This window comes from Crocodylus siamensis, chromosome 5 (genome assembly GCF_052110815.1).
Source record: "Crocodylus siamensis isolate JL-2025a chromosome 5, ASM5211081v1, whole genome shotgun sequence".
Taxonomy (NCBI): domain Eukaryota; kingdom Metazoa; phylum Chordata; order Crocodylia; family Crocodylidae; genus Crocodylus; species Crocodylus siamensis.
Window position 1 is genome coordinate 175,581,856 of NC_143399.1, and position 13,349 is coordinate 175,595,204.

General features: G+C 47.0%; 1 protein-coding gene across 4 annotated transcripts in view; it reads right to left on the minus strand.

The window, feature by feature from the left end:
- ST8SIA6 (ST8 alpha-N-acetyl-neuraminide alpha-2,8-sialyltransferase 6) overlaps nt 1–13,349 on the minus strand; it is an 81,485-nt gene that overhangs the window by 19,347 nt on the left and 48,789 nt on the right. For all 4 annotated transcript variants that reach the window (XR_016442325.1, XM_090047226.1, XM_090047225.1 and 1 more), the window contains 2 exons: nt 10,024–10,168; nt 5,854–5,966 (listed from right to left, as the gene is read on the minus strand). Coding sequence is in view for 3 of the 4 variants with exons in the window: in XM_090047226.1 (XP_089903352.1) it covers nt 5,854–5,966; nt 10,024–10,168 (258 nt within the window). In the remaining variant the exon portion in view is untranslated. The remainder of the gene's footprint in view (nt 1–5,853; nt 5,967–10,023; nt 10,169–13,349) is intronic.

The following is a 13,349-nucleotide window of genomic DNA, read 5'->3' on the forward strand; positions in this document are numbered from 1 at the left end:
AATCTTTTTTTTTTTCTTATTTGGAGGCAATTTATTGCTTGTCACAACTAAGAAAGGTGATGAAATTCAGTAGAGATCTGCATGGCCAGAGGAGTCCAGAGTCATGGAAAAGCAAGCCTATGGTTAACAATATGGAAAACTGATGATGGAGAAAAGGGTGGAAAATTGATTTTCACAACTGACAAAGAAAAAAAAAAGGTTCCCCACCATAACATTTTTATTTGATTAGTTTGCCAGTTCTTCCACAGAAGCCAGAAGCTGTGTCTCAGCAGTACAGGACAGGAGGAGTGTGTTTTGACTATGAATGCTATGAAGTACTTTGTGTTGGGCACTAAATCCCAGAGATATTTAAAAGGTATTTAAATATTGCTTTGCTTGTTGTTTCATGACAGTTTTCTAAAGGTGTCTAGGGTAGCATTCTGTTCCCTACTTGGTTATTTAGGTGCCAAAAATGCCATTTATACCCAGATCATAATTCTGTTCCTAGGCATGTAACCTGCTAGTGTATGTAGTCATCCACATGTGTAGACTGCATGTTCTAACTTGCAACAGAGACAGAGGAGAGGCTTCCTATGCTTTGCCCCCACAACCTGAGTTACTAGGGCAGTCACCTAGGAAGTCAGAGAACCTGGATTCTAGGCTCCACGCACCAAAGAAGCCTGGGCTTCTTCCAACACAGTATTATAATAACTACACCACAGGTCAGCCATTAGCCACCTCATTCTCTGGCACTCCTTTTAAAGCTAGCCTCCTGGGTGGCAACAATTAAAAAGAATGTAGGAGATATGCAGAGCCAGGAGGTGGCTGCTGGCCTGACAGGGCTAGGAGTGTCAGTTCCAGTAAGATGGAGTTTCCTCCCATACTGCCCTCCATCCATTTTTTGCCCTAATGATTATATTAAATGCAGGGGCTATGGCTTGGTATCTAATGGTGCATTAGTGAAGGGACTGAACCTGCAGCATGGTGGTTTGAACACTGTATTGGTAACTCAGAGCAGCCCAGGTTCAAACTCCCTTTGAGACAGCACAAGGGCTAGGCCCAGGTCAGGCGATTGTTTTGGCTGGAGGGCCGCTTAATGAGTTTTGGTGAGCTGTTGAGGGCCATGTACGTAGTTCTGCCCCTTGACTGTTGCCTTCCACCTCCACTCCAGTCTTGGAACCAGAATGTCCTCCCCTAACCCCTGACCTTTGCTACTGGAAATACTTCCACTTGCCCCCTGAAAATATTCCTTTGGGCAGGGAATTTTCCATCTTGGAAAAAAAAAACAAATCATACACTAAAAGTCAAACACCTACTATTATATATTTTAATTTTATTACAAAAAATATTTTTGTTGTGATTTGTATTTGCATAAAGTATATAGAGGTGATTGCAGAATGACTCAAAAATAAAGTCTTACTCTTGTATATTGTGCGTGTGTGTGGTGGAGTGTGGGAGTGGGTGTGAGGGGTGTGTGTATGTGGGTGTGTCTGTATAGTAGCATGTGTGTGTATGGTAGGGTATGGGGAAGCAATAGGATATGTTGGGTGTGTGTATATATTTGGGGAAGTTGTGGATCCATGGTGTGGGTGTGTGGCTTTTGTGGAGTAGAGAGAGATCATGGCAGAATCTGGCGACTCCCTCACCCCCTTCCCCTGCATGGTGCACAGCCCCCTCTGACAGCAACAGAAACACCAGCAGGTAGGGGTATTTGGGGCACTTGTATTGGTGCTGGTGCTAGTGTCTGATGGCACACAGCTCTGGCCAGTGCTGCACATGGGGGTGAGGAGTGCAGCCCGGCCAGGCTGCCTCCATTGCGGGGGCTCCATATGATGCATATGCAGCCCCCTGAACTTGTGCAGCACTGTGGAAGTCCCACACGCTGGAGCTGGCTGCCTTCCTCGCCCCCTGCCATGCAGGTCCTGGGACTCTATGGGGAAGCAGTGGGTGGGGCTCCTCTCCGCTTCTGGTGGAGTCCCAGGACCTCAGCAGCAAGGGGGCGGCCAGCTCCAGCATGCTGGGCTTTCCCAGTGCTGCACAAGTGCCAAGAGGTGCAAGTGCATCACATGGAGCCCCTGCAATAGAGGTGGCCTGGCTGGGCTTCACTTCTCACCACCGTGTGCAGTGCTCGCCAGAGCCATGCACTGCCAGGCAGCAGTCCCTGCACCGGGCACAAGTGCCCACACCTGCTGGTGCTACTGCTGCTGCCGACAGAGGCTGTGCACCATTTGGAGGGAAGGATGTGAGGAAACCCCACTTCTCGCCATAATCCCTTACACCCACACCCACACCCTGCCCAAGCTCCATGCTCCCACTGGCCTCCTGGGCACGGGCTCTGGGCTGCCACCAGCCCCAGCCTCATGCTTCCTGCCCCGCTCCCAACCCCACTGCTTCTCTACCTGCTGCCTGGAGTGAATGAGGCACTGCGGAAGCTGAACATGTCCCATGGCGGCTGCAGCAGTGGCAGCAGCAGTCCCACCTGGAAGCTGCATGCTGGCTGGGCCCAGGCCCTTCCGCCCACAAGGGTGGGAGCAAGGCAAAATAGGGTATCTTGTGTGGTGTCTAAATATGTGGGCGCCTCACTCCCACCCTCATGGGCAGAAGAGCTGGGCAGGATACAGCTGGGTGGGTGCCTGCAGGCTGGATGAAAGTGCCTGGCAGGCTGGATGCGGCCCATGGGCCACAATTTGCCTGCCCCTGGGCTAGGTGAAGGCACTAGCCACTCTGCCCGATGGGGTGGGGAGATTTCATAGACATTGGGGCTGGAGGGGACCTTGGAAGATCATCGAGTCCAGCCCCCTGCCCCAGGGGCAGGAAGTCAGCTGGGGTCACATGATCCCTGCATGATAAACGTCCAATTGACTCTTAAATGAGTCCAGACTAGGTGCTTGCACCACCTCTGATGGCAGTCTGTTCCAGGCCTTGGGGACTTGGACTGTAAAGAAGTTCTTTCTTATGTCCAGCCTGAAACGGTCTTGGAGAAGTTTGTGACTGTTTGACCTTGTCATCCCAAAGGGGCGCTCTGGTGAACAGGCGTTCCCCCAGATCCTGATGTACACCCCTTATATACTTACAGGCAGCCACCAGGTCCCCCCTGAGCCTATGCTTTTTCAGGCTGAAGAGTCCCATAGCTCTCAGCCTCTCACCATAAGGCCTGTTTTCTTGCCTTCTGATCATGCGCATGGCTCTCCTCTGGACTCTCTCAAGCTTCTCCACATCCTTTTTAAATCGTGGAGCCCAGAACTGGATACAGTACTCCAGCTGCGGCCTCATCAAGGCCGAGTACAGTGGGAGGATGACATCCTGGGATTTGCTAGAGAAGCATTTATGGATGCAAGCCAGAGTTTTGCTTGCTTTTGGGCTGCAACATCACATTGGTGGCTCATATTCATCTTGTGATCAATCATGACCCCAAAGTCCCTTTCAGCCATGGTGCTAGCAAGCGTAGCACTGCTGAGCCTATAAGCAGGCTGCAGGTTTTTCTTCCCAAGGTGGAGTACCTTGCATTTGTTGGTGTTGAAGGCCATCAGGTTTTCATCCGCCCATTTTCCGAGCCTGTCAAGGTCAGTTTGGATCACCATCCTGTCCTCGGGTGTGGACACTTTACTTCAAAGTTTGGTGTCATCAACGAACTTGGCCAGTCTGCTTCTGACACCAATGTCCACATCATTAATGAAGATGTTGAAAAGAATAGGCCCAAGGACGGAGCCTTGGGGGACTGCACTGGTCACAGTGCACCACAATGATCGACTTCCGTCAACTACCACTCTCTGGGTCCAACCTCAAAGCCAATGCCCCAGCCAGCGGACTGTGATATAGCTCAGGCCTCAATTGGCCAGTTTTTCTATAACACAATCATGGGATACCAAATTGAAAGCTTTTTTAAAGTCGAGATATATGATGTCAATCTCTTCTCCCTTATCCAGGTGATATGTGACCTGGTCACAGAAAGAAATGAGATTCGTCAGGCAACACCTACCCGCAACAAACCTGTGCTTGCTATACCTTAGGAAACTGCCTTCAGCCAGTTTGTCAAGAATGGTCTCTTCGATGATTTTCTCCAAGATCTTCCCGGGGACAGAGGTCAGGCTGATGGGCCTGTAGTTCCCTGGATCTACTTTCCTCCCATTCTTGAAGACACCACATTGGCCTTCTTCCAATCTTTGGGCACTCTGCCTGAATGCCATGAGTTCTCAGAGATCTCTGCCAGTGGCAGAGCTATGATGCTTGCCAGCTCCTTAAGTACCCTGGGGTGTAAGCTGTCTGGGCCAGCTGACTTGAAGGTGTCCAGCCTCTCCCCTAGTGCCAGGGATGGGAAGTCAGCCCAGCTGAATTCCCAGTCAGTTAGATCACTGGTTTTCAACCTGTGGTCCATGGACACCTGGGGGCCCACAGACTTATGTTTTTGGGGTCCGTGAAAGATGACTATGATTAATCAAAATTATGTGAATAACCACATTTACAATTCAAATGAGTCTGCAACTCCATTCAAAATTTTCGAAGGGGTCCACACCTCCATTTGAAATTTTTTAGGGGTCCGCAAATGAAAGAAGGTTGAAAACCACTGAGTTAGATATGCAAGAAATTTTGAAAATCCAACCAGGTACCCACCTCTACCTTTGGGTGCTTACATAACCTTTACATATTTGGCCCCTCAGTTTCCTCTTAAGTGATTTAAGAGCTAATCCTATTGATATCCAATGTGATTTTTAAGTAAATACATCACTTTTAAAAATGAGACTTAGGGACTTAATGGGTCTACTTAATTCCATTGTTGTCAACATGATGTACTAAAAGATAAACATACTGTATACCAAAGCGATTTGCTGGACTGGAGCCTGAAAACATATAGGACACAGACAGAAAATACATTTGTTGTGCAACTGGCCCCTTGAAAGTGTCTAAAGCTGTGCCCACACAGAACAGCACAGCTGTAGAACACTTTAATCGTGTGACAAATTAACTCTCATTGTATGAGGTTAAAATGAAAGATTCTCCAAAGCAGAGAGTCTTTATTAATTTCTGCCTGCTCCAGCCTGGCCCCAGCTGATGTCTCTGGATAGGACTGAGAGAAGGCAGGGGAGAGAGGGTCCTTTTGGGGTTCTCTCACTCCCACTGGAGGGGGGGCGGGTGGATTGAAGCCCTTCACCTGGTGCGGGCTCCAATTTACTCACTCCCCACTCCAGCGGGGCTGAGAAAACCCCAGAACGGACCTCCCTCCCCTGCCTCTTCTCCCCGTCCCAGTCAGAGACAGCAACAGAGCTGCAAGAGAGGAGGCAGAGCTAGACTTGGCTCCAAATTGGAGCCAATCCTCCACCCTCCCCACCCAACAGATAACGTCTGTTGAGTCAGGAGGGTCAGTCTAACTCATGGCACTTCCTAAGAATCACCATGAGTTAGAATTGGGAGGTGCACTTTTGTCTGCACCCACAGGCTACAGGGCAAGAGGACAGCATTTAACATACTTTATGCCATCTTGTACCAGAGCCTTTTTAAATCTCTTTTCCCAATCCAGAGATCATGCCCTTCACCCTCAGATGACAGTTCAGTAACTGACAATCTCAGCATCTCAGATGATTAACGTCTACACTAGAATATATCCGGGTGGCTGGATTTCCCTGCAGTCATAGACATGTTATCACTAAAACTCTATTCTTTTCTTATAAATAGACAGAGACTGAAATTTATAGAGCAGAACAGCATCCTTGAATATTGTAGCAAAGAATAGAACAGGGAGATAGACAAAAGAGGAAGAAGTGTGTCTTTACTGTATGCCCATACTGTGTGCTCTGATTGTTGCTGTACTTTTCAGCCTACCAGGCTTTTTAAGAGTTTTAATACATTCTGATTACAGTATAATTTAACAGCTCTTACCTGAATACAAAGTCAGAATTATCAATTTCAGTGCCACAGCTGGAGTTTTTCAGAATGCCCCCATTTCCAACCACTGCACAGTGCTTGAACGGGTAGCTCAGAAAGGGAGGGGACTGCAAGGATATAAAGAGGCATGAGTTTGGTTAGTTCCTCTCCCCCAACACCCCAGTTCCAGTGAGAAAGTTTGTTCATGCTGGCTAGGTTCACTAAGTTAGAGGAAGTAAACAGAATGCAGCAAACCAGTCTGCCAGAAGCAATCCTGGCTAGAGAGCCCTGAATAAATAAGGAATGGAGGAGGAGCTGCTATTTTTGCTTTCAGTGGTTTGGGGAAGTAATGTTGCATTATTAGAACTGAACAAAAATATGCATTACTCTCTCTTTTCCTTTCCTAGAAATGTATATTCAGTGTTGTATCGTATTAAACAGATAGTATACCTGTGTTCCTGAGCAAATTAATAGGACCACAGCAGAGGTTTCCAAAACACTTTAAAGTCACAACCCCAATAAATTCTGTGTGATCCCATATGCACATTTAGCATTAGTTGTGTGCCTGCTTTTAACAAAGAATGGGGATTTACTATACCTCAGCAGCTCCACAGTAACTCTCCCTGTGCCCATTTTTTTCCTGTGGTAAGCTAAACTGGGGCAGCTTAACCCAAATGAGATATGGTTAAGTTGCCCTGGATTTCATTTACTGCATGGTACTTGGGGCACAGAGAAAGTTGCCATGGGGCAACTGATACATAGTAAAACCTAGACCCTGCTAATTAAGACCATATGAGATAATTATAAGTTTGGGAGACTTTAGGGTTCTGTGAGGCCTGCAACCCCAATCAGTAATTCCTTTAAATTCTCTTCTCAGACTGGCCACTTATTCTGAGACAGAATAAGAGAGATGGAGCAGTGAGTGCTCTATGGGAAAATGAGGAGGAGAGGGAAACAGGCAAACATTAATTGCCACAAAATTTTCTCTTAAGATAAATAACAAAAGGGTTTTATTTGGAGAAAAACTGCACCTTTTTGATCCTGGAAAGAATTTGACTTTGGTCTGTTTTAGTACAGAAACATATTGTATTCTAATGACAGGGCACTTTGGCAAGACTACCCTGGTTGCCACAGAAAGTACATATACATATAAGCAGATATCATACATATAATTCTCCTTTAACTTAGTTCAGTTTTATATCACTGTAACTCCCAATTGCTCCAAACTTAAAGCAGTGTGAGATGAAAATCAGATCAATAGTACTAGGGCAGGGGAAGGCAATTATTTCAGGCAGAGGGCCGCTTACTGAGTTTCGGCAAGGCATTGAGGGCTGTATGACAGGCACCCAGGGGCAGATAAATATTAACTTTCTAAATTTTTTAGGGGACCTGCAGGCCAGATAGAATGGCCTGGCGGGCTGCATCTGGCCCACGGGCTGCATTTTGCATTTTCCCCTGTACTAGAGCATACGTAAGTCATGGAAGTTGTGAGAGGTGTCAAAAGGTATCTCTTGTCAGGTACACATTAGGGTAGGGGCGCTCAACCTTTTTGGGTGGGGGACTGAATGGGGAGTGACCAGGTCATCCACAGGCCAGATCCAGTAGGAGGTTCCAATCCCACATGGGGTGATTGCAGCAGGGCACAATCCAACTGGGTGAAGGGGCTCAGGGACAGACCAGCTCTAACCTGGCCCTGTGGAGTAGAGGGAGAGGGCATTTCCCCTGGGGGGAAAAGGGGAGTGGCTCATCCCCAACCCAGTCCCACAGGACATAGCGGGTGTGGCCCAGCTCATGCCTAGTCCCACAGAGGGCAGGGGACTTAACCTGGCCCCATGCAGGAGAAAAGGGTATGGTGCAGCCCCAACCTGGCCCCACAGGGAAAGGGGGCGGCCCAACCCCATTCAGCCTGGGGTGGGGAGCATGGCCTGGCCTCATCCAGCCACAAGAGTATGGGGATTGGGGTCTGCATATTTGGCAGTAGGGCAGGGTGTCCATATTAATGGCCACCATGCCCCGCCACTGAATTTCCCAAACCATGGAGAGCCCCAAGGGTCAGATGCCTATGGCTGCAAAGATTTCAAATTTTTCTCCTAAAGCAAAAATGCCTGTTTCAGGAGAAAAATAACCTGGGAAGAATGAGGGTTAAATCACTCCTGGTAGAACAAATGTCTGTACAATTTACTGTTTGGAGAGAAGCTACAACAGTCTTTAGCATCCCAGAGTGTTTTGCTTTCCCTCCCTCCCCAGTCCCAGAGACAGTATGTTGCTTGGTCTGGACTCTACTACTCCTGCCAAACAGAGAGCAGAATATGCCTCCTTCAAAAATGCCACATTGTGTAGCAGGGAGACACAGACTGACTCTAAGCAGTTTGGGTCAGCCAGTCAGGGCTGCCCTGTACACTGCTACTATCTGTTGCCAGGAAGACTGAGGGAGCCTGCAGAACATGCTGAGATGTGTTTACAGGGGTCCCCTGCTGTGTAGCATCAGCACTGCATGCTCTCTGCACTTCAGGGATTTGGAATTCAAATGTCTGTTCAGGTATATCTGGGTATATTTTCTACCAGGAACAAACCCAGGAGAATTCTGCCAGGTCATTTGAAAATGTATATGCAGCAGAAGTGAGGTACACATATAATTCAAAGATTAGTGTCCCCCGTTCTGATCCAAAACCCCAGAGGTTGTGAATCTGTTACAGATTCACTTACAAAGCCTGACTCTAGTCCAACTGTGGCAGGGCACTTGACATGCTTGCCACTTTAAGAGGTCAGGCAGTCTGCAGAGCCACTGGCAGGTGGGGTCAGGACTAATTAGAGTCAGCTGACCCAGGGACTGGCAGGTGAGGCTAGGCCTGATGAAGGGAGTAAATGGATTCTAAGGCAGACATCTGACTGGAGAAGGGCTAGGCTTAGATAGGGTTGCAGGTTCAGCTGGGTCCAAGGGCTGGAAAGAAGCTGGGAAAGTGAAGATTTAACAGGGTCTAAGATAAGGGACCAAGATAGAAGCTGACAACTGGGAGAGGGGCTGAGAGAGAGACCAAGGGGCAGATAGCCCAGTGACTGATTGCATGAGACTGAGGAGTCTGAGGGCCCAGAGGAAAGCCCAAGGGGTCTGGCAACCTGAGTGGGGCTGAGAGAGACCAAGGGGTCGGAAGGCCCAGAGAGGAGCTATATCAGCAACAGACCATCTGCAAGGATGCCATCTGTGAGGCATGGGACATGGTGTAGGGAAGGTATGGAGAGATGTGATTGGCCCACAAGGCCAAGACCACAAGTTGGGTGGTCATTATAACAATATCAGGGCAGCCTCCTGCAATATATATGCCAATTAACATCAAGGCATGGTGGGTGAGAGCAAGGTGGACTGCCCTTAGAACAGGGTATTACAAAAATTTTTCTTGGGTGCCCTGTTACACAAACCCATAAAGGTTAGTATTTTCAGTTGTGGAAGGTGTTAGTTCAAATCTGGCAGTCCTCTGAGAGAATATGCATAACAATAGCCATAAGCCCACATCAGAGTGACCAGGATTGGGGTGGACAATATGAAATAGTTATTGAAGATTAAAATATTTCATAAGCATTTGAAAATAAGAATCAGAAGAACAATGTAATAGTGAAGAGTAGGGTTCAGTCCATGAGCTTGAACTCTTGGGGCATGTCTATATGAGATGCTAACTATGCAGTAGCCTAATAAAACTGTGCAGCAGCACATCCTAGCACAAACAGTGCTAATACACTGCTGTGAAGTACTATTAGACTATTGTGCATTAGTGCCACTCAAAAGGGATTCACCAGCACTACTGTACAGTAACTCCAGTTACTGTGCATTTATTTAGTACTTGATTATATAAATACTAAATACAGTAACCACTGCACATTAATGAACATGTAAATGTGCCCTCGGAGTAGAAAATATGTTTGGTTCCTGCAAGAGGAAGCAACTTGCTGGGCTGCTTGCTAGTGACCCTGTGGCTAAGCTGAGCAGTGCTGATGAGCATTAAAGAGAGTCCCACCAAAATCTCTCCTAAGGCAGTTATCAAGAAGCAAATCCTTGATAAGGGAATAAAGAATAGTGTAGAAAGGGGGGATCCCTCTAAGAGACCCAAAACAAACAACTCTCATTATCAATATAAAACATTTGTATCTCCATTGTTATAAAAACAAAAATGTCATAGGACCTGTTCTTACCGCAGGCAGCATCCTAAAAATGTCTTTTGTGATATGGATAACCTTTTTATGGTCCACTTCATAACTCAAGTTACTTCCCAGTGGGGTATTGTTTTGAGAAGCAATGAAGTTGTGAGCAGCGTCACAGCAGGAAGTGAGTTCTGACCTGCAAAAGACCAGCGTAGCTAATGAATCAGAAAGAGGTGGCACAGAACTAGAAAATAAAGTCCATTTCTCATTAATTTAGTCATCAGTAAAGCTGCATGAACCTTTTAGAATGAAGCCTTCCTTGGCTTGCTTTGTAATGGGCCCAAACAGCTGTTTGTCAAAAAGTTGGCAAGATTTGTGATAAGCTCAGGAACCTTTTCTGTTTTTCTATGCCCAGCTCTTCCTCAGGAAAAGGTCAATAATTACCCTTTTTGTTATCAGTTATTAATATTATGAAGAACTGAAAGACCCCAACTGTGACCCTATTCTAGCTGGCTCTGTGAAAAAGCTATGTGTCTATACCTGCCCTGAAGAACGAATATTCAGATTTCAGCAAAGGTATAATGGGCAGGTATAGCAAACTGAAGGGGTACGGGGGAAGGACAAGGAGGGACCAGTGACAGACCCAAGCCCTGGAGCAGCTGCCTTCCCAGCTGAGCACCCTGCCAGCACTGGTGAGGCCAGTCTCTATGGAAAGCCAGCACCCTGTTGTCAAGGCGCTGCCACTCCTGGGGTCTCCATGGAAACTGGCTTCAGCAACGCAGGCAGGGGCTGCTGGGAAATGGAGTCTGCCATGGGCCAGACTTTGCCTGCCCCTGCTTTAGATGGTTTTGAGTCAACTGATTAATAACTCACTGTAGCAACTGTTCAGAAAACTACTGCTGTGCCCAACTTTCACAGACATTAGATAAATTATAGGAAAAACAACTTAGAAATCAAGAAGATAGGTGTCTCCTGTGTGATGGAAGTAGGAATAGCCTGATATGCTTCTAACACAGGACCATCAGATGGGCAAAACAGTCTGCTCAGGTGCCACTTACATGGCCTCTAGGAAGACAGATTCTTTGCCATCCATCTCACGTTACTTTCTAATGGCTATATATCTAAATGCTACATACTATTGTTTTGAGAAGCTGTGACATTGTGAACAGCAGCACTAGGACTGGAATCTGCTGCTGGTCTAGCTACTCTGTGCCTCAGTCTGTGGCCTGATCCATCCCACAATGCACTGGGGAGCTGTTCATCTCTACCATCAGAAAGTATGGACTAACACTTTCACTGCTGAAGTGATTTATGGCCAGCTTTGATATCCATGAACTGACAGACCTCTCCTATATCAGCTCAGACCCACCAGAGCTAATTAAGTATTAATCGTGTAGCGAGGAAAGAGCTATACAGTGCTAACAATGCTGCTTGGAAATTATAAAAATACAATGCAGCAGAGGATAGAGACTTGTTCATTTCATCACACAGGAATATAATTTGGAAGTACACTTTTTTTTTTTAATTCTACGCCGTGAGTAAAGAATAGCTGTTGCATTACATACACATATAATGAATAGGGTAAGAATTCCAAGCCACTGGAAAATGTTAATTAAACAATACAGACAAACTGTGCCCTAAATTAAATTGATTTTAACAGAATAGGGTGGAGGCAAGGGAGGGTGCCAGTTGTCCAGCCAACACTATCAGTGAGGTAAACCAAGCCATTACTCCACTAAAAATACATTCTTTTTTCCTGTTATAGTGAGGGTAGATTGTACCAGCTGAACAACACACAGAAGATGGAGATAAAAGATTCAGATGCACTGTTCTCTCCCTGCTTGCAGAGGGTAGGACATGTGGCTAAGTTTAAATTACAGTGAAACGGATTTCGATTAAATGTCAGAAAAAAACTTCTGACTGTAAAACACTAGGACAATGATTTCATAGATTTCATAGACATCAGGGCTGGAAGGGACCTCGGGAGATCATCGAGTCCAGCCCCCTGCCCAAAGGGCAGGAAGTCAGCTGGGGTCATAGGATCCCAGCAAGATAAGCATCCAATTTACTCTTGAAGGTGTTCAATGTAGGTGCTTGAACCATCTCCGCTGGCAGACTGTTCCAGACCTTGGGGGCTCGGACAGTAAAGAAATTCTTCCTTATGTCCAGCCTGAAACGGTCTTGCAGGAGTTTGTGACCATTTGACCTCGTCATCCCTTGGGGCGCTCTGGTGAACAGACATTCCCCCAGATCCTGGTGGTCACCCCTGATAAGCTTAAAGGTGGCCATCAGATCACCCCTGAGCCTGCGCTTTTCCAGGATAAAGAGCCCCATGGTTCTCAGCTTGTTGTCGTAAGGTCTGTTTTCCTGACCTCTGATCATGCGCGTGGCTCTTCTCTGGACTCTCTCAAGCTTCTCCACATCCTTTTTGAATTGTGGAGCCCAAAACTAGATGCAGTACTCCAGCTGCAGCCTCACCAAGGCCGAGTACAAGGGGAGAATGACGTCCCAGGATTTGCTCGAGAAGCATCTATGGATGCAAGCCAGCATTTTGGTCGCTTTATTAGCTGCAGCATCGCATTGCAGGCTCATGTTCATCTTGTGGTCAATGATGACCCCCAGGTCTCTTTCTTCTCTAGTGCTATCCAACGTAGCACTGCCGAGCCTACAAGGATGCTGCAGGTTTTTCCTCCCAAGGTGGAGAACCTTGCATTTATCGGTGTTAAACACCATCAGGTTCTCGTCTGCCCATTTGCTGAGCTTGTCCAGGTCAGCCTGGATCACCCACCTATCTTCTGGTGTGGATGCTTTGCCCCAAAGTTTGGTGTCATCGGCGAACTTGACCAGTCCACTCCTGACTCCAATGTCCACATCATTAATGAAGATGTTGAACAGTATGGGTCCCAGGACAGAGCCTTGAGGGACCCCACTGGTCACAGGGCACCACGATGAGTGACTGCCATCAATTACAACCCTCTGGGTCCAACCACGGAGCCAATTTCCCAGCCAGTGGATCGTGGTGGAGCCAAGGCCACAACTGGGCAGTTTGGCCAAGAGGTGATCATGGGATACCAGATCAAAAGCTTTTTTGAAGTCAAGATATATGACATCAATCTCTTCTCCCTCGTCCAGGTGATAGATCACCCGGTCATAGAAGGAAATGAGATTGGTCAAACAAGACCTACCCGCAACAAACCCATGCTGGCTATCCTTTAGGATGTTAGCCTGGGCCAGTCCATCAATGGAACAAGGTAAGCTGTGAAATCTTCTTCACTGGAGATTTTCAAGAAGTGGCTGGACAGTTATTTATCTGGGACGGTTTAGTAAAAATGAACTCTGAATTTGTGTAGGGGTTTACACTAAGCAACTCTCGAGAG